The following is a 20,808-nucleotide window of genomic DNA, read 5'->3' on the forward strand; positions in this document are numbered from 1 at the left end:
ACTAGAGCCCTTGCGGTTAAAAAGAAACCTTAGCTTTCCATAGCAGTGAGTAAGTCTCCAGGCAAATATTACATTAATTTAAGACCATTAGATGTTCCCCACCACCACCACCCCTCCAGGGAGGGGTTTATTACACAGGCTCTCTTTTTACTACTCCATTTGGTTTTGGGTATCCATACCAAAATTTATGAGGTAAATTCCAGCTGAGCAATTCTTTATTCTTGATGCATTTTCCCCTGTCTCTTACTTCAGCTTTTGGCAAGAATTCCTGATGTGCAAACATTCTTTAGAGGACATGTTCACATAAAGTGTGGCACGTCACTATTTCTGGAAACCTTCAAGCAGCCCCCTGTGATCAGGTCACGGTGTTTTCCTAGGACAAACAAGTCTGTTCAGACTTTGTCCTGTGGAATTTCAGGTTGTTTGTACTGTAACCAGGGGTCCTGTCCACTGGCCATTTCTGTTCTCACAGCAGGTTCTGGCCACACCTACCTCCACCCCTAATTATAACCTGATCAGAACTTTGGGGGAAGAATTGAAGTCAAGCTTCTTGTCCTTCCTAATTCCCTCTTAGATCTTTGTTTTGACCCTAGTTGAAAGGCTAATCTTAGTCCTTGAAACCATTCAAGCTAACAAGGTAAATTTCTGTATTTAACACAAAGCAGGTTTTTAATCCTTCACTCTTTATCTCTTATCTCAGGCCTGGCACACGTTCTTTACTTTCATGTATATTAGAACAACGCAGACAGCAAAAAAATTTTCAGCTGGGGAGGTCAGCAACTGGCTATTACTGCCTAACACAGCTGATATTTTACCTGGGACATGGTACTGAAAGGAGAGCCTAGATCTTTGAATCAAAATGCCTATACGACATCTCTAGAGTTGTGGATCGTTGCCCATGCCAGACTATATTTCACCCCATCCAAGGTGCTGTAAACAGTTCATTTCTGCTCTCGTTGGCAGTCAGGCAACACGCTTTGTGACACTTTTTAATTTCCCCTAGGTTAATGGTTGAATCTGTCCATCCCCACCTCCTTGAGTCCACACTTGTTAAACATCCTTTTTGCTTCACTATCTGCTAACATTCTGCAGTCACTTAATCCCAAGTGCTCACCTCTGAATTCAAAACTTCCTTCTTTGTATCATCCCTTTCCCAAACAGCTCTGCAGCAGCTAGCACCAGTGGGAGTGAGTGGCAAAGGCTTTTTTTTTTTTTTGGGAGTCTGAGTGAACCAAATTCCTGAGGTACTAACCCACAAGTTCACTGCAGAAAGCTCCTACGAGCTCACACTGCATCTCAGCAACAGCTTCAAACAAACGCAGTAAGTAGCTAGTTTTTAGTCTTTTGAGTTTTATACCATAAATGTTTACTTTTCTTTCTGCTTTCCTTTAAGCTTTTGGGCTTATTCTGTATTGGAACATGTCTATCAGCCATATACCTGTGACAAATGCTCATGTATGAATACACAAAGCACTAAAATCTGGACCTTACTTTGTCTCAACAGCCTCAGAGGCTTTGAAGGGCAGAAAGGCAGGACAGAGATTGGAGAGGTCTTCCCTTAACTGGGCATATGTACACCTGAAACAGATTCAGGACCAGAAAAAAGCTAGTCCCAGTATGCTACCAGACATTCCTGTTCCACCTTGCCAGCATGAACAGCTACACAGTGCAAGATAGAAGCCTTTCTCCTGTCCCTAAGTTGTGTTATCATGCATTTCTGGTGTTATCCCAATAAACTGGAGGACAGTGGGAGGGGAAATCCAGGCTTTTGAAGTTACACCTTTTTATCAGCTGCCTTACCACAGGAGTCACCAGGCCTGAGGTAAAGGACACTGAAGATTTCTGAAAGATTTGAGAGGATAAACAGATTTCTGCCTCAGCTCAGCTAAGCAAAAAAAGAGGAAGCAATGCTACAAGTTCCCTAGAGCCCTGCACATCCAGAGTTCCTTGAACAGGAAGCCTGGGGGCAGGGCAGACACCCCCATGCTATGGATGCACATGTTGAAGCCCAGGAAGTCTTTGTCTGTTGTGAGGAGTTGGACATGTCATGTATCTCCCTTCACCAAGTGCAAGTCAGGAGGATCTGTTCTCTTCTGCACTTTTACATTCCTATAGTGCTCACAGTCAGAAAAGTCTTACTCATCCTTGTTTATTTATTAGAAAATCCCTACAGGTCTAGGCATTTAAAATGAAGCATTAGTTACATGGAATACATGCCCTCAGAGTCCAGAAGGTGTTGGATATACTGCAAAGGTGGAGTGGAGCCAGCAGTGACCCAGTGACCTCTGCAGGAGATGCTGGCATGGCTGAGACACTGACAGGGTGGTAGCAATCATGATCCAACCTTCTCAACATAGTTAGCAGGATAGAGTCCAACCTGGCCAGTGAGAAGTCGGCCCTTGCACCAGCCCTGCTCATCTTCCTCACTAATCTTCATTAATTCTTCACCTACAAGCAAAAACAGTTATTAGGAAGCAGCCTTGGGAAAGGGGGAAGGTAGAATAGCATTTGTTTTTTCTGAATTGAAAAAAGTTGGCCTGAATCCCCACACTTTTTCCCCTTATCCCACTCAGTATCATACTGCAGTTTAATTCAATCCAGAGTTACTGACCTCTTCAGTAGCTGTGGTCAGTACCATCCCCTAAGGCAAAGGAACTTCTGCTCTTCAACATCAGAAAGTTGTTCCCAATATTTCTACCCAACCTTCTTTTCCCCAGAGGAAAATGCCTATAAGCCAAAAGGCTCAGAATGCTCAGGGATCCTTTTTTTTTTTTATTTATTAAAAGAAAGTTCCACTGGAGCAGGTAGGAAGGAAATGTAAAAAGCAGCTAAGCTCTGTCTGGAAATACCCCAAACAACTATTCCATGATGAACTGTCTGGCTTGGCCAGAAAGGCATGGAATTAACTCCTTTCCCAGACTATGACCAGGAAAGGCTTTTAACCTCCCCGTATCTACTACAGAAAAGGGCAGAGAGGTCCCCTTCTGTCAGTAGAAAGTCATACATCTGCCAGAGGGGGAGGTCTACTGCATCAGTAAGCACATCCCACACTGGCAGAGACTGGGAAAGAAAGTCATCTGCTGTTAGGCTTGAGCCCTACTGGTCCTTGCTTGTCAGAGCAGATTCAGAAAAGGGATGGCTGAAGATAACCAGTCATGCCTCTGTTTATCAGCTGGCTAGAAAGAAATTGCAAAGAGTCAAGACCCCAAAGAGTCAAGATCCAGAGCACTGGTATTCAACAGCAACAAGTTAACACTAGGAAGTTTGTTAGAATGGTTACACCACAGCACAGATACTGGCCTCAGGCACAAGTCCTTGCTACTGAAAGACAGTGCCTTTTAAAGAGGGGTGTATTTCTATAGCAGACACCACATAAAAAAGCAAGATTAGAGACACTCAAGATCCAGATGTCCTCTTGAATTTGGAGAAGATGGCACATTCAAACTAAGCTTATAAGTTTAAGTGACAGAAGAAAGAAGGGGAGGGGTTTATTTGCTTGAACATTCTCCCTCACTCAATCCTCTCTGCTGGGAGCCAGGGCATCCATTCTCAAGATACCCACAGTTTGCATAGCTGTTTCTGCCAGCTGAACTCTGCCTTCAGTAGTGCATGGCAGTCAAACGGGCTTTCTTCCCAGAGTATCTACCTTCTGGTTACTTCAAAGGACAATCAATATAGGTGGTCACCTTTCTTGTACTTCAGAGAAGAGTAACCTATATCAGTGACAAGGGAAAAACATTTAATAAAGAATAAATGCTTAAGGAGACAGCAGGTAGGATTCATTTCACCCACTTGGGTCTGCTGCTTTCCCTACACTGTAACCAAGATCCAAGCAGACTGTGTGGCCTCACTGTCTTTTGATCTACAACAGGTTGAACCGCCTGGTGTATCATCTGCCTCAGCAGTTGGCAGTGGGTCAGGCCAGGGAAAGAAGAATAGTTGTCAGTTTTCAAGTGGACATCCAGTTCTTAAAGTGTTTCAATCATTCACTTGGCTCAAGTGAGGATAGCAAAAAGTTAGTGAGAGGTTAGTGCTTCTGTACCTGCTTTAAAGCTCAGCTCATCAGCCTCCTGTCCTGTGTAATCATACAGTGCTCGTACCCGTACACCTGGTACCTTTAAGTCCTCCTCATGCCCGTTGGCATCCAGGCACTTCTTTGGAGTGTCCTCATCTGACCACTCCGAAATGTCTTCCTTTCCCCCACTGTACATGCGGAAGCAGAGAGGAGACAAGATGGTAGTTAGGGTCATCTCTCACCCACCTCCTCCTGAATCACACACCTCTCTGACCCCTCAAAGGCTTCTATGCCATAGAACGAAGTGCAAGAGACCCAAAAGCCAAGTCAGGGTGAATGGGACAGCAGGACACCAGGAGATACTAGATTTGGTTGAAAGCATCCCAGCATTAGAGCCCTGAGGGCTAGGAGGGTAACTCATTCTCAGCGTTTCCACGCATGCATACTTTTCATGACCTCATCCTACTCCAGCAGACCATCTCACTCAGGGAAGGTCAGTCAGTCCTAAAATGGAGAGCCCAGCTGTGTCCAGAGTTATTCCAGCCAAGAACAGGACAGACAGGGAAAAAAACAGGTCTCCCATCCCAAACAGATGTGGCTGGAATGCCATTTTCTGAGTGAGAAGCAAGAGCAGAGGGGAGGAACAGCAGAGGACAGGCACCTGGAACCCAGAAACCCCCGAAGAGGCTACGTTCCATACTAACTTCACAAATGTGGGTGCCCTCAGGCTGTCATAGAAGCTGTTCTGCTCCTCTTGATAGGAAGACCTGTGGAGTGGCAAATAGGGCCCCTGAATCCAATAGACTGAAATACAGTAATGGCCTCGAGACACCCCTATGTTCCCCTTCTTTCCCACCCAGTTCACTTATGCCAGGGTTCCCCATTTAAGGCAGGATGGTGACAGCACTGCAGGACACCCTATTCTCCCTATTATATATCCCTATATCCTATTAGATCTCCCTATTCTCCTGCTTGCTTCCTGGCAAGGGAAGCAGCTGTACCCAGACTTGTCAGGCAGCACTCAGCACCATGCCAAGGGAAAAAAAACAAACACTAATGCCTTCACTTAGGAAACAGTACAGTTAGCTCACAAGGTCGCCAGTTCCCAACTCTCTTCACCTTGTCTGGGTGGAAGAGAAGGTGTGGAAACACCTGCCACAATCTTGCACAGCACTGGTCTGAACGGGGCCAGATCTCATCACTAGAAGGCCCCTAGTGAGATGGTATCTAGGAGAATGCTATATAGGAGACCAAAAAGAGCTCCCCTAACAGCCTTATTCTACCTTGTCCTTGGCAAGGCCATGGGGCTAGAAATAGAAGAGACAAGAAGTTCAGATCAGTCCTGTCAACCCAACTCATTAATTACCCTGGACAGGGCTGTACTTTTCCTAACAGGATGTATCCCAGGTTTCAGTCCTTACCCTCGCCTCGTCTGCAGAGGGGTCTGTGAAAGAACACCATCCCGTGCAGGCAAAATGCTGGTCAGCGTGACATCGTCGGCCATCTTACCGCTCTTCTCCTTCTTGGTGATCGGCCGCTGTGTTTCCAGGGACCATTCCTGTTCAGGAAGAAGTAATAACACCATCAAGCCATGAAGATGTGAGAGCTCCGGGCATCTTTTCTAATGGACAGTACAGAAGGAAGAGTAGTAACACAAGTCATGCTTCAATTGTGGCTGATCAGCCAAGTGGCCTTGCAGACAGAGCAGGCTCACTCCTCTTGAATCCTGAGGTGCAACAAGAGGGCCTGTGGGAAAAGTGACAATAGGAGCTTATCCCAGGTCCCTGAGCACCAGTTCAGTTTCCCTGCTGTTGCAACTGGAAGGCAGAGTAGATGCAGTTCAGCAAGGTTGCACACATTCCTTTAAGGAAGTGGAGGGGCTGCAACCCCACAAGTCTCCAAAGATCCTAATATCATGAGTCTGCTGAGCAAAGAGCCTCACTTCAAGGCCAGAGACACCAGCATGGTTTAGCCTAAGAGAACCAGATGCCCGCTCTCAGAAACTCTTGGAAAGGAAAGAAGTATGTCTGATGCATGTCTTTCCAACACAAGGCTAGTAATCCACCAATTTCAGGAAAGCAGCTAGATAGTGAAAAAATAATAGTAATACACTCCAGAATGTGTTGTCACCTCAAACTGCGGCCAATTCATTGCCATGCCTGGCCCATGAGTGTTGCGCCACCACTTCAGGTCTTCCTGGTTGTCTGCAGCCATGATGACTTGGTAGAGATCTCGATACAATGCTTGAAAGCTACGACCAAGAACAAACAGAACCATCAGTAACCAAGTCCCTCAGTGGCTCCCCAAAGCCCAAGTCAAAGAGCGTAACCTCACGCACAGTTACATAGCATATCAAACCCCACAAAATTAAGGGTGCTAGGAGGGTGCAATGCACGCTCAACTCAAGAAAAATAGGGCCACCATTGTAGAAGTGTTACTGTGGCAAGCAGGACAAGCTGTTTGGTGTGGTAGTAGCTAACATCTGCCACTTCCCAGCATAGCTCAACTGAGTATTGAAAGAGCCTGGCACATTCCTGCACACAAATAAGGAAGTGGCTCAGATTTGTTACCTCCACCTCAACATATAGGAGCCCAGAAGGGTCTACCTCCCTGTGTAACCACTATTTCAGGGCAACTCATGGGCTCATGATCATCTTTCTCTGAAGATGTCTCTACTCAGGACAAGACAGGTGTATTTACTACACATACAGGAATGTGGCTCCATTGCCTTCTGCAGACTGGGATTACACACAACACTGAGGCACTTCACAGAACAGAGACACACCCATGGGTCAGTACTGGAAGACAAAGGGTTCAGAGGCAGAAAGAATCCTCTGTGGGGATCCTCCTGCACTGGTCAGTCAAAAAAGAGACCGAATGCCCATTCTCAATCAGAAGGGGAAGGAGTGAAACGTGCCTGATGCAGCTCCCTTTCACCAACACCAGAATTAGACCCCTTTTCAGTGCCCAGGACACCCCAGGGTAGAGAGCCTCCCTTCTGTGTCAGGGCTGGTACCTTTCACTGGTGGAGAGGTTGAGATGCTGGTGCAGATTCAGGAACATCTCCTTAAAGAAGCACAATCGCTTGCGCTCTGCTTCTTGACAGCCCTCAAACACTTGCTCCATGTCCTCCATGTAGCGGGGATTGTAGCGGTTCAGCTCTTCCAGCATCTTCTCGTATTGATCCTTGCACTGTATCAACGCAGGAGGGGAACAGGGGTGATATATTGCTTTGATGTCAAACCACTGACACTCCCCCTGCTCAGGAGGGAAGTTTTTTCCCCCCTGCACTGCTGAACACACAGCACAGAAAACAGATCAAGTCCCACAGCTGGTATCCAAATCCATTGCTCTCCTAGTATCTTAGAAGTTCTTCCTTCCTTACCACCCTCCTCCATAGAGGTCCTTCCACACTCACTCCTGTCAGCAAGTAAGCCACCCACATTTGGTAACCAAGTCTTCAGCTCTGCAGCTCCCTCCCCCTGCAACCAGCCCCCTACTTTTTTTAAAAGATATTTATAAATTAAGTTCTACTCAACACCAAGGATAGACCCCTCACTCAGCCTTTGTTCCTAAAGCCTCAGTTTAACTCACTAAAGCTTCAAAACAATGCAATCTCACACCTCCTTACAGCCTCCAGCAGGAGCAATTTCACTGAGTGACAATGCAGCCAGTGCCTTCTCCTTGGAATTCGCATCCTTGTGATGCCTGTCCATTCAGTGCTCACCTTCTCAGCCTCCTGAGTGCACTTCTCTACACGCTCCTGCAACTTGCGCAGCTGCTCCTGGGAGACCGAGGAGTCTGCCTTGGCATGGTTCTCCCTTGTATGGGCTGTTTTCTCCTCCTTCCGGGCTGCGTGGTAGTTTTTCTTTGAGGTCTCTACCTGTAGGAGTGATGCAGACAAGGTGATTCTGACAGAGATCTTCTGTTCTTCAGAGAGAGCACATTAACACTTTGTTACAGTCAGCAGCAATTGTTTGAGGACAAACAGAAATGCTGATCTGGTGTTTAGCCAACCATGGGAACAGGTATCTCCAGATGATCTCGTAGTGCTAACCTGCCATGTAGGAACACCAAGCCTGTTCCTAAACTTTTCTTACACAGAAAGGAAGCTACAAGACCACCGAGACCAAGAGGCCAGCTAGCCATCCCTCCCTCTGTGGCACTCCCTACTGTGGCTAGTGGCACCCACCTGGACCACCCTCACCCCTCCTTCGCCATTCACACTTTGCTTACGTCTTTCATCTTCTTCACCCAGGGCTTCTGGGCCTTACGGAACCCATCCTCTGCCTCCTTTGTCTCCTTGAAGCCCCCAATCATCTGCTTGTGGTAGGCCTCCTTCTGCCAGGCCTTGATCTTATCTGAATCTTCGCCAGCCAGGTGGTTCCGGACATCTAAGTGGATTTCACTAAGTCTGTCTGCAGCTGTCAGGAAAGCATGCCAGGCCTTCTCCAGAGTACCATACTGTGGACCTGCAGGAACAAGCACCAGAGGGGCTCTTCACCTCCTGCCCACAAGAAAAAACACTCATTTTCCTCCTCCTACATTCATCTGTCACTTTGGAGTCACTTGCACAGCTCTGCTCCATCACATAAGTCAGCACTGACTGGTCTCCACGCAGTCCCAAAAGGCAGCACCCAGACTGGCTGTCACAGCTGGCTAAGGCAGGCATTTAAGATGGGTGATCTGCAGCTTGATTTAAGCTTTGGACTGGCCAAGGACTTGCAACACTAAAAATATTTTTGTAACCAAACACCTGACAATGCAGAGGAAGAGGAAGACTTCTAAAAGTAAATCAAATATACATACAAAAAAACAATGCCCAAGAAATTCACACCCCTCTTTCTGGAGAAGAGCAGCCTGTCCCGTCCCCCCCAAGGAAACGGCCTCACCTCAGTACAACAGAGCACTCCAGGAATACAGTGCAATTACTGCACCCTGCTCATAGCCCAGCCTGCCAACTTTACCTTTCTCCACATTGGTCCTCCACTTACGGGACCACTCTGTTAGCTGCTGGGCGTAGTTCTTCTCTATCTTGGCTCGCTCCTGGAAGCAGGAGATCAAGTCATTGCAGAGCCGGTAGCCATCATCCACACGCTTCACTGTCCGCCTGTAGTTTCCAGCCTGAAATTTCACACATTGTTATTTATACAGCACCTTCACACTCCTTCAGCACAGGCAGGAGGAGGTTGAGCAGTGCACTGGGAGGGAGCGCAGACCCTCCTGGAACCTGCAGCTGGGCTCAGACCCTCTGGTGGGCCAGGCAGAGCAATGGAGGGAGGACGCCAGGATGCTCTTTGCCTCTCACAGCTCTGAGCAGTGTCAGCTGAACAAGGAAGTCTCATTCCACAGCATCAGTGGAGGAAAGGGTTACTCCTCCTTGCAGTAAGACAACACGTTACCGAACCACCCCACAGCCTCTCCCTTCCACTCCCCAAGAGCACCATGTCACCCGTGAACCTGAAACTCAACCCTTTAATTCCATGGGTGGGAGGTAAGACATTCCTTCCTACCTCCCTCACACCCCAATTATCCTCCTTACCTCCCAGAAACTGCCCCCAGGAGCCTCCCCGCCAGCATCATCTTCTGATGACATCGCCCTCGTTTTCTTGCAGCAAGGAATTTTTGCAGATTTCAGTTAAGCTGAGGAGAGAGAAAAGGGATTTCTAACACAGCACTGGCCAAACCTCCTTGTAGGTGTCGATCTCAAACTTCGGCTGAACAGATCCTAGAGACAGCAGTGAATCCAACACTTCTCAGCAGCACCAGCCACCCCTGCAGAGATCCCTTTCTTAACCGAGGCCCTCGGGAAGGCAGCAAAAGCTACAGAAGCTGAAGTAGCTACAGCTATTTGAAAACTTGAATCACTTCGAGTCCTCCATCAAAGATGACGCCGGTTTCCCGGTGTGAGTCAGGATTACAACAACTGGCTGGAGAAAACGAGGCTGAGCAGTCAGGCATGTTGTGAGTGGGGAGGAGCCCAATAAGCTGCCCACCACCTGAGCTGGGCTTGAGCAGAGCTACAGGAACACGCAGAGGCACATGGCACCGCAGCATGCACGCTGGTTACCCAGCCACACGGCTTCCCTAAAAACACTCGAGTCTGTCACCTCAGTAGGCTCAAAATCTAGGCTAGAAGGTGAAAGGTGCTTCTCAACCTCTGTCTCAGGACTTTGGCCCATCCCCTATACAAGCCTGCGCTGCTGCTTTGCTCCTGATGTGGTGTGACTCTGAAATCACTGGGGAGAGGCCCAAGGATGCTTTTGTGCAGGAATGAGGAATGGGAAGAGGCCCACGCCAGTTGCTCCTGCACAAACCCGCTCCCCTCTGGGCAAGCCTGGGTTAACGCAGCATAGATGTCCTTTGCTGCCACTTCTCCTCTTGCACATTCCTAGTTATAAAAAGCTTCCCTCACACCCCGGGGAGGTATCTGCTGGTTCTGCCAGCCCACAGAACACACAGCAGAAATGGAGATCAGGTCAGGAGTGCCTGTCTCCCACCTCCTGCAAATCCTCCTCAGCGTGGCAGCTGCGGTGCGAGCCACCTCACCAGCACCCCAACACAGACTGCAGGAATTTCCTCCGTTTCTTCCAGAAACAATTGGGCTCTGTTTGCCCAGTCTCACGTGCTGTTGACTGTCAGAAGCACATTGATGCCGCTCCTCTGGGTTTCCCCAGAAGGCTGGAAGTGCGGACTTCCAGTCACACAACCCAGCTGTTAAACGCAACGTGATGCTCAGGTGTACAAGCTCAGAAGCCTGAAGAACACCTCCACTCATGCCACCAGCTGTCCCCATCCTCCCTTAGCAGGCTGCAAAGCCATCTGGCATGCTTCCAGGGCACACAGCTCAGCATCGCCCCCAGTAACCACGTACCTGAGAGGGAGACGACAGGGGAGCAGCAGGGAGCTGGCAAGTACGTCCCGAGCTCTTCAGACTCCTTACAACAGACTGGAGAAGAGAGAGAGAGGCAGTTAGAAAGTGCTGCTTCCTCGCAGGGATGCTGCCTCTTCTGACACATCCCAACCCCAGGGCAGGGATAGGGGTGTCCCCCTTCTGCCAGCTACTAGGAGGGGCACCCTGATATAGCAGCTGCAGCCACCGTGCCTCCGAAGATGCCACGTTCCAGCACGTAGGAGAGATGCCAAATCCTTGTGTCACAAGACCTAGCCCCAGAGAAAGTTAAAATAGAAACTATTTGGGGCGGCATGACAGCACTGTGCGGGAAAGGTGGCAGCATCACAACAGCTGAGCAAAGGGAACAGCCCAACGCCAGCAAGGCCTAAAATAAGCACACCCCAGGCACGGGGCGGTGGGGCCTGAGCCCCCGCACTGCACAGCGGCTGGTGGGAAAGCCCAGTGCCTCACACGTAGACATGGCAGGCTTCAAGAAAAGAAGGGGAGGACAGACACGGGCTTCTTCCCATCCCTTTTCCCTAAAGATGAAAAGGGGACAAAGGACTCAGTTCTACATTTAAAACCAAGCTTCTCCTCATAGAGACACAGCTCAATTAGATGTCACCCATTAAGGTTGTATCACTTTTTCCACCCTTCCCTCCCACACTGCCCCCATCCCCACTTCTTTATCGGGAAGCCCTGAATCACACCCATGCCTTCCATCTCTGGTTTCCGATTCAGACTGACTCCAGCGTGCTAGAATTCAGGGGTAAATGCGGAAAGCTTGTGTGTCACAGCGAGCTTGTTTGCCTGGTCAGTCGGTAAAGAAAGGAGGAACCCAAACCCATTATTTCCACAATAAAATCAAGAGGCACAGCTCAAATTTCTTGGGAGTTACAAACGCAAGTAACTGGATTTACTATCACTAAGATTAGCAGGCTCTGAAACATAATAGTAGCTGCGCTGGATCAGACTAAGGGTCCTTGTCACCGCATACGCTTCACAGCCAGTGGCCAAAAGCAGCTATTTTTTCCTTGCTTGGAGAACAGAGCAAGCATACACGATGCTTCCCTGCGTACTTTCCAAGCCTCTAACCATTTGTTGACAGGAACTTCCTGAGCTGAACGTGGCACCTCGGAATTCAGGAACACCCCATGAATTTCCCTTCCATTAACTTCTCCAGTCTGCATCTGAACACACGGGAGTTTTCTGCATCAATAACAAATGGCAAAGCACCCCACAGCTCAAAGCTCTACTGAGACCACCACCACAGGAGCTGGGTGGTCAAATAAAAAAATAAAAAAAGTAGTTTAACGTTCCTACAGGTTAATCTTCATGGCCCAAGTAGCAGCCAGCAGAATAGGTTATTTCAATAGCAGTTGTATAGACTTCATAGAAGTCTAGATAAAAGGGTCCTGGTAGAAGCAAAAAGGTCAAAGAACAAGGAGGACCCTTTTCTGCCAGGCTTTTTCTGGACTTTACATACTCCATGAGCCCATGTCAGTCAGCAGATCAAATTGGATCTGCGTGCAGACACGGGGATGGTACTTAGCAGCGCACACGGGGGCTGAAGAACAGCTGCTGCTGTCACCCTCAGCCCAAGAGGAGCAAGTAGATTGCCACTCCACCCCCTCACGCCTGGTTATTCCCCAGACATCGTATGTTTTGGGAGCTGCCAAGAGCTTGAGACCAGGGAAAACGCGAGTTTGCCGGGAAAAGCAAACAGATGAGTGTTACATGTGCCAAAGGCTGCTCTACAGCAAGGTGGGGAGGTGACAGTGCTACCCTGCGTCCTGATGGAGCAGGAGCCACCGTGTCATTCAGGAAGGTTGGCAGAGCCCGTACAGGATGAGCTGCACCTGTGTGGATCAACACCAAGACTTTCTGATGCCACTGCCGCCTCTGCTAAGAGGGGACCAACGTTAAGTTTGCAGAGCAGAGGAATGTTTCTTTCCCCTCCTGCTTCCCTCGTCCATTTCTTACAGTTGAGTGAATGAGACCTCAGTGCAGCTCCTGCATGAGGAACTCCCCCAGGGAGCAGGGAGAGCACCCACACCTCCAGTCACTTCTCTGCACAATTACAGATGAGAGCACTGTAGACACAACCAGCAGAGACAAGTAGACACAATAAACCATACAAATGAGATTTATGCAGACACAAGCCTTGCTGCTAATAGTGTTTTAAAAAAAAAAGTATTCCCCTCCATCCCCCAAATATCTGCTCTTATTTTGACCAACACAGTAAGTTATCCAAAAAGAGCTCTTGGCCTTCAGCTGCAGAAGGGCAGAGTGGCTCAGGACCGATTCACTGGTGCTGAGCTCCACTAGGAGAACCGCCAGAGCACTTGTCCCAGCAGAGCTGTTTCAGCCTTTAACCACATCCATCTCACCCCTGCTCCGGTCTGTCATATCTCACACCACAACTCCCCACCCTCAGACCAGGAGGTCAGGCTAAAACCCTCACTTTCGTGTGCATCTGGCACCACACCACTCAGCAGGCCTTTTTGCTTCGTGTTTACACAACACGAGTACAACAGGGTCCTGATCCACAATTAAAGCTTCAAGGCCAGATAGTAATAAGCACCCTTGACTTCAGAAACTTCTCCCTAAGGCACACAAGCCACAAAAATCCTCTTCCCTCTACACTGCACTCCAGTGCTTCCAGACTCCAAACGCCCAAGGCATCGCTTCTGTGCATTGCTTGACCACCTCCTGAGACTCCCTGTGAGCAATTGTTTCCCTAGGTTTGCCAAGAACCAGCCTCTGAGCTCTACAAACGCCCAAAGTGCTGGTGCATACAGGCCTGCAGGAGTTCTTCCACAGAAACAGAGCTCATACACAGCGCCAGGCAAAGCCTCCTGCCCAGCAGAGTCCCTTTTCTACCTTGCCTGAGTACAACTGCAAGCACTGGATCCAGGCAGATGAAGGAAAATGTTCAATTATATTTATCAACTAACTGGGCTTTGCTGATGGACTTTTATTATGGACCAGTTCCTGTAGGGGTGTTCAAGACAAGCTAACCAAGAGTTTCAATCAGGAGCAGGCTACTAACTTCCACCTCAGGACAGTAACACCTCAAAGCAGCAGCATGCCATCTCTGCAACCAGCCCGTTTGATTCCCGAAGAGTCACTTTTCCTGTACAGCAGGCAGTGGGAGAGGTTTTGTTTTCACTCCAGGGCGCTTCTGGTGTAGGCTGCAGATAAACATTTCCATCTGAACAACCTGAAGACAAAGGACAACAGTCCACCCTCCCCTTCCACAGTAGCTGACACAAGAACACCTTTTTTTGGTAGTTTGTTGTCAGAAAGGAGCTAGAGCTGACACCAGGAAGGACCACAGACCCCCAGCAGCACAATAAATGGGCTTGGTACTGGTACAGCAGTGCTGGGAAGGTCCCTGATGGGAAGAGTGAAACAAAGCATGGGACAGGGTTTCCTCTCCAGCCTCATCTCTACATGTGGGCATCCAACAGCTCTGAATTGAACGATGCACTAAGATGCTCTCCACTGCCATTACACAGGATGGTTACAGGTGGACATCTACCAGTACCTGAAATGACTCCTGACCAGCAAAACATCCCCTGAGATGCTTACCCTGTTGCTGTGGTCACACCCTTGCTAGAGTCACCTGCCTGGGAAAGGGCCTACAAACCCGTGTTCCTCAGCTGCTCCCTGAAGCCTGCCAGGGCTGCCTAGTACAGTTTAGAGATCTTTCTCTTTCTCCAGCCAGGGAGAGGTCAGAGACATCAGGCAGAGCAGTAACTGCACACAAAGGTCACTTCAGCTATGTGCAAGCCTCTAGCAGCAGCTCGTCTCCAAGACAATGATTCTCCAGAGACTGTGTGGCTGTCCCCCAGCAAAATTCTCAATGGTTATACCAAAGTACAAAAATACAGACAAGATCCTCCTCCGCTTAAGGTGCTGACCTCCTGAGTCTACGTGTTGCTTCAGCGCTCTCTCTAGTTTCAGGCCACAGCTTCCTTATATTGGTCTCCTCCAGATTCAGGCCAAGCTAATATCCTGCAGACATCTCGCCATGCCGTAACCCCAAGTAGTTTTCTTTTCTTTTTTTTTTAAAAAAAAAAAAAAAGTGTTCAGACAAAATACTTTCCATATTTTTTAGCTATTCCCTGTCCAGTTTGCAGAGGCCAAGGCTACAGGATAGGCTTCTGCCAACACGTCACTGCTGATCTAAAGGTTAAGATTCCTGACCAACATAGCTGTACCAGGCAGAAACTGTTTCACCAAGAAAAATTTTGTTTTCCTTTCCAATAGGACGAAGATCTCCAGTATTAAAGGAGATTGCAACAGCAGGCCCACTTTCAGTGTGCCCACTTCCAGCCAGTCTTTGAGCAAAGCAGTGATCCAAACAGAAGGCCCCGTCTTCATCCAGCCCAGAGTAAAGAAAAGAAATAACGGGGTGGTGCTGCTGTTTGCTTTTTCCCCAACCTCAGCAAAAAGCAGTTCATTTCTATCAATGGAATATTCTCCTGTGATTGAGTCACCTTGTAACCCCCAGAGCAGGGATCAAGTTTACCTGAATGCATTAAGGGGCCTTAAGGGAGCCGGCTGTGATCCAACAGCCTTCAGAAGAGCCGCAGGCCACTTCGCACCGCTCTAGCACCAAGCCTCTGGCAGCTCCCTGACCACTGTGTGGTGTAGTGCAGCAGTGCCTCCAACCAGGCTCCTCTGCCCCTTCCATTGGGAAGGAGCACTTTAACCCAGCTGCAGTTCTGCATACCTCTGTATGCAAAGAAGCCCTTGGCTCCATTTTACCAACATGCAGTTTCACTGAACTGTCTTCTAAAGGAAGGGGGCAATGGGAGATGGACTTGGCAAATATTCATCATGTAGACAAAGTACACAGCAAACATAGGCACAATGAATTCAAGGTAGTCTATTTCTTCCTCTTTATCTCTCAGACTTCTGGTTTTACTTAGTTAACAGTAAATCAGCTTTTATTAGACAGAATCAGAATTACTTAGGTTGGAAAAGACCCCTAATCAAGTCCAACCATTACTAACACTACCAAGTCCACCACTAAACCATGCCCCTATGTAGCACATCCATGTGTCTCTTGAATACCTCCAAGGACGGGGGCTCCATCACCTCCGTGGACAGCAACTTCTTGCAAGGAAAGCTGAATGAGATCAGACTGAGTGCTAGAACATCCCTTGCAGTAAAGGGGAAGCAAGAGGTAAAGCATCACACACGTTGCTTCTGTTTTGTGTTGTGGCCAGTTCCCGCACTTAGATGACAGCAAAGCTCTTTAGCAGCTTTTGTCACCAGAGATAGGTTCCCTCAGTTGCTTCCTCACAGGAACACTTAAACACAAAGATGCAATCATAAGGCAGCCTTCAGTACCACATGAAGTGGCAGGACTACAGGCAAGAGGTTAGACAAAGTTATTTTACACAACTGGAGCGTTTTTTACACGCCTGGTCCCAGAAAGAACGTTTGCTCTGTGGAGTGTAGAGAACACTCAGTAATTTGGATTCCCTTCATAGCATCTCCTGGTCCAAGCAGCAGTTAGCAGATTCCATTGCTTTGTAGAGAGTTTATTTGTAAAGGTACCCTATGTCTTTTTGACATATTTCCTGGAGATTGCACAGATAAGGAGGTTGAAAAGGGCAGCCATCAGGAACTGTCCTGCACTGTGATTATTCATACCTCACATCCTGGAGGTCACATACACTATGTCTTGCAGCAGCTTCTGTCTACTTTCAGTTTACCTGCACAGAATCCTCATTTTTGGTATTGTCTCTTCAGCCCTCTTCAAATACATTTTTGAATATCAAGCTGAAGAACACGTCTATTAAAGTCAATATACTTCGTATTCCAGGTGTTATCAACAAAACTCCAAGAGGCTACACAGGAATGTGTTACTCAGTCCAAAGGGCACATATCACAGAAGAAATTTCAACTGCTGAGCATCACTGGAATGTCATTTGCTTCCTCAGCCCATTGGCCAAAGCACAGATCTCAGTTTCTAATCCTCAGGACCCAAACAGACACGTGAGGGAAGAACAGCAGGACCTTTTTTAAAATCAAAGCACAGAGCAATCCAGAGGGCATTGTTTCCTCCCTCGTGGCTTCTAGAAGCAGCTCCTATCCCACAGCTCAAAAAACTGTTTTTGCTGTTGGTTGTATTGGGGTAGGAGCCTGCTGGTGTCAACACCAGGCTTTCACAGAGGTTTCCAGGCAATGGGGTGAGCAGTGCTGGTACAAGAAAGGGCTGATTAAGTATACCAAGAAGCAAAAACAAGCATCTAGAATTATCTAAGACGTGAAACATGCTCATTGTCTCCAGGTCCTCCAGGAAGGTTTCTTGCCCTTGTTGTCAGGGCCGTGTAAGAAGCCCACCTCACACTCCTATACTGCAGTGCTGCAGCCCATGCAGCTCAGCAGGCACAGGAACAGGAGAGGTTTGGCTCAGCAGCAAGGTACTGAGGCAGAGGAGGAAGTTCCTGCCAACAGATGGTCATCTACAGTGACTGAAAAGATTGACCAGATCCCCAACAGCCTAGGAGAACCACATCTTCCCACAAACAGATGAGACACAGCTTGGGCAAGCTCGTAGCATGAATGGGGCAAAAGACTTACTGTCAGCCGTGTTGTCTGCAGCAATTCTAACCCCCCTAGCCTGCAAAAAAGCCTACCCACAGGTCACAATGAACAGTCCTTCTGCAATCGTCAGCTAGGAGAGCATAAAATCCCCCCCCAGCCTAATGCCTCTGGATCCAGGCCCCTGGTACCATGGAGATCCCTCACATGCCTCTTGAGCAAACTACAATGCCCACTGACAACCACTAGACTGAACACACAAATTCCAACTGTCTCAAGTCTGAAAGGCTCCTTCCCATTGTGCCATTCACAGCCAGGAGACACCACTGAAGGCAGAAATATGATTAGGATGCCAGTCACACACGTTGCTTCACAGCATTACCCAGCTTCAGCCCACATTTCAGCTGGAAGGGACATGAAACTCTTGTACGAGTCACTGAAACAAAGCTGGGTGATTACAGCAGAGGGCACATCAGGCTCTTTGCATTCACATTACACTTTCTGCTGGAAAAATGTGTGCCCAGATGGTCAGAAGGCATTTGGATGTTAAATTAGTGTTCACTGTGCCACAAGGTAGCTAAGCTACCTCTTGAACATCTTCCAAACTGCTCCAAGGATGCAAAGCTCTCCTGTTACTCTTCAAATAGAAGAAGCCCAAATTCTCCACAAAACCCTCCAGATACACTACTCACTGTTTTCTGTCTCACCCATTACAGCCTTTAGATTAAGACTAAGGCTTTTTTTTAATCTCTCTGACACAGCTCCCTGTCATACAGCACCATCTACACCCATCGTGCTATGTCAGTATGATAAAATAGCTTGCCCGATCAGAAAGCCTGTTTTAGGAAGATAAGAGTGCCTCAAAGGGCTTAAACAGCTCTCCCATTGTTTAGAAATTTCCCCATGAACTCTCATGAGCAGCCTAACTTCACATATTACTGATCAGCTGATGGAAAAAAAAAAAAAAAAAAAAAGAGGCAGTTTATTACTGCTTTCTAATCAAGAGCATAGTTTTTTCCACTCAGGCTATAGGCAGATACTTTTGAGGTCTCCAATTCAATCCCTGGATGCCAGCCATCACATGAACCAAACAGTTTAAACAACAACAACTGAATAATCTCCAGCCCTCAAAGTTGCCAAAATAAAGAATATATAGTATTTGCCACTCTGGGATACAACATTTTTAACAGGAGCCGATCTTGCCCCTAGTATGGGGCCTCATCTGTTTCTGTTTTACAGTCATCTTCTAAGATTAGTTGCATTACAGATATACCTGACTGCACTGATGAACCTTTGTATGTGCATATGCGTACATATAAATTTTTAGGGGTGGTGATGGGTTGTAAGCTCATATTCATCCATGGAAGGCCCCAAAAAGTCAGGCTAGTTCTTTTGTAATCCATAATGACCTAGAATGATTAAAAGCATCACTGTCCTGTAAAGAACTGATTTTGGGTCCATGAGGTAGTCAGGCTTTTGTGATTTGGTTACATGCGGCCTGCCAAGGACCTGCAGCATTTTGGTACAGCCAGCTCACACACAGCCCTTACTCACTGAAGTTTGATAGTGGAGTTCCAGATGAGCACTTACACCTACCAACACGGTGAAGTTGCCACCCTTTACAACCCAAGAAGGAAGACAGGCCTTAATAGAACAAGTGCAGGCAAGCCAGAGAAGCACAAACTCACAGGTCAGGAAAAAAAGAGCTCAGAAAACAATGCAACAATACAATACAGTGGGCACAGCACAGGGAAGGCGGCACGCAGCTAGCCCAGCTCAGGCGCTCCTTCTGTTCCAAGCTGCAACTGGAAGTACGATCTAGTAAACATTTTAGGGAACTTCTTGCGAGGCACTATTAATAACACAAAGCATTGCCAAAGCAGAACACGCTCTGTCTCACACGGAGCATGCTGTGCACTTCACAGAAAGGTGAATCCCTCCCGAAAAGGAATGTGCTCGGTTATGCAATGCGCAGGGAGCAGCTCCGTTGTGACTCCACCCAGGGACCAGCTCACACCTGGAGCTGGGACCGGCCAGCCCCTGTCATTTTAGCCCACACGCTGCAGTCGTGCATTCTGCGCCCATTACGCACTGAGCATTGCTTGGATCGCCGTGAGGCTTTAGCAGCTTCTGGGCGACATCTGAATCCCAGGGTGGAGCGGGAGGCTCTGCTAGGGCTACACATGGCCATCGATTACTGCCGTACCACAAATACCTTCGTGCAAATCAGATCAGTGGTGGATTTGAAGGGGAGGGAGGCTGATCTCCCACCGCAAGAGGCAGGGAGTGCCCACTGGGTGCAGGGTGGATGAGAAGGCCAGACCACACCACCAGAGGTGGTCGGCTCACCTCGTCCTCACCCCCACACCTAGGGACAGCTCAGGGCTTGAAGAACTGAAGCAAGTGAAGCACACAGAGTTGGCACAAAAAGCGGTGAAACTGGTTAACACGTTGGGGCCAGGCTAACTTCACTTATTGATCGCTCGGTGGAGATGGCAGAGCCCTCCTCCTACGAGCGGTGACAACCCGCAGAGCGAGCGCCAGGCGGTGAGGCCCACTAATACCTCCATGTTGAGCAGCTTTCGCCTGCCCCGGGCTGGAGAGGACACGGTAACCCCAGCGTCCTGCCCCAAAGCCGGGCACAGCCACCACAGCCCCCCCAGTCCCCCGACACCAACCCCAGGGCTGAGGGGGGAGCATGAGACAGCCGGGACCACCCTGCTCACAGCAAGGGGACAACGGCCAGACCCCCTAGGAGCCACAGGGCTGCCCCCAGCCCTCGAGGGAGCCGCTTCGCCCCTCAGCGCTGCCGGAGGCGCCACAAAGGGGCCCTGAGCCCGCTGAGGCGCCGGCCCCGGGGGGGGGCGGAACGGGGGCGCCCGCTGAAGGTCAGGCTGGAGACCGTGCTGCGAGGGGCACGGGGCGGCGGAGCCCAGCCGGGGGGTGCCCAGACCCCGCTAACACCTCCCGGGGAACAACCCCGGCCCCTCCCGGGGGTCTCAGCGCCGCCCCCTCTCCCCGAGGAAACTTTTCCCTCGCAGCCGCGCTGCCCACCGCGGGCAGGAGCCGCCGGGACCCCCGGCTCCCCCCGGAGAACGGGGCCGAAAGCCGCCCTATAGCAGGGGTGACCCCGCCGCTTACCTCGCAGGCGGCTCGGCCGGGCTCGGCTCGGAGGGCAGCGGCCACCTGGGCTGGGAGCGGGCCGGGCCCTGCCCCTATTTCAGCCGCGGGACGGGACGCGGGGGCTCCCGCTCCGCCTCCAGCTGCTCCCGGCGGGGCGGGCCCGGCCCGCAGCTTGGGGCCGGCCGGGGGTGGGGGGGCCGCCTGCTGCCCG

At 49.3% G+C, this 20,808-nt stretch overlaps 1 protein-coding gene across 1 annotated transcript; it reads right to left on the reverse strand.

The window, feature by feature from the left end:
• Positions 1 to 2,133: 2,133 nt before the first annotated feature.
• PACSIN3 (protein kinase C and casein kinase substrate in neurons 3) lies at positions 2,134 to 20,756 on the reverse strand. The gene is made up of 11 exons (XM_084288122.1): positions 20,616 to 20,756; positions 10,890 to 10,964; positions 9,558 to 9,658; positions 8,983 to 9,139; positions 8,252 to 8,487; positions 7,743 to 7,898; positions 7,032 to 7,207; positions 6,146 to 6,266; positions 5,437 to 5,573; positions 4,043 to 4,203; positions 2,134 to 2,448 (listed from the first exon to the last, which is right to left on the reverse strand). The coding sequence occupies exons 3-11, from the start codon at positions 9,609 to 9,611 to the stop codon at positions 2,333 to 2,335; spliced, it is 1,314 nt and encodes a 437-aa protein (XP_084144248.1). The 5' UTR covers positions 9,612 to 9,658; positions 10,890 to 10,964; positions 20,616 to 20,756; the 3' UTR covers positions 2,134 to 2,332.
• Between the last annotated feature and the right edge of the window lie 52 nt (positions 20,757 to 20,808).

The sequence above is a fragment of the Netta rufina genome (genome assembly GCF_964035555.1).
Source record: "Netta rufina genome assembly, chromosome: 5".
Lineage (NCBI taxonomy): Eukaryota > Metazoa > Chordata > Aves > Anseriformes > Anatidae > Netta > Netta rufina.

Bases quoted from the DNA above. Each gene is read 5' to 3' on its own strand.
- PACSIN3 (XM_084288122.1), bottom strand. From the start codon at position 9,611: ATGTCATCAGAAGATGATGCTGGCGGGGAGGCTCCTGGGGGCAGTTTC. The intron at 7,208-7,742 runs GTGAGCACTGAA...GCGTTGATACAG, and splicing joins GCACTCAGGAGGCTGAGAAG to TGCAAGGATCAATACGAGAA. The intron at 5,574-6,145 runs GTGACAACACAT...CTTCCTGAACAG, and splicing joins TGAATTGGCCGCAGTTTGAG to GAATGGTCCCTGGAAACACA.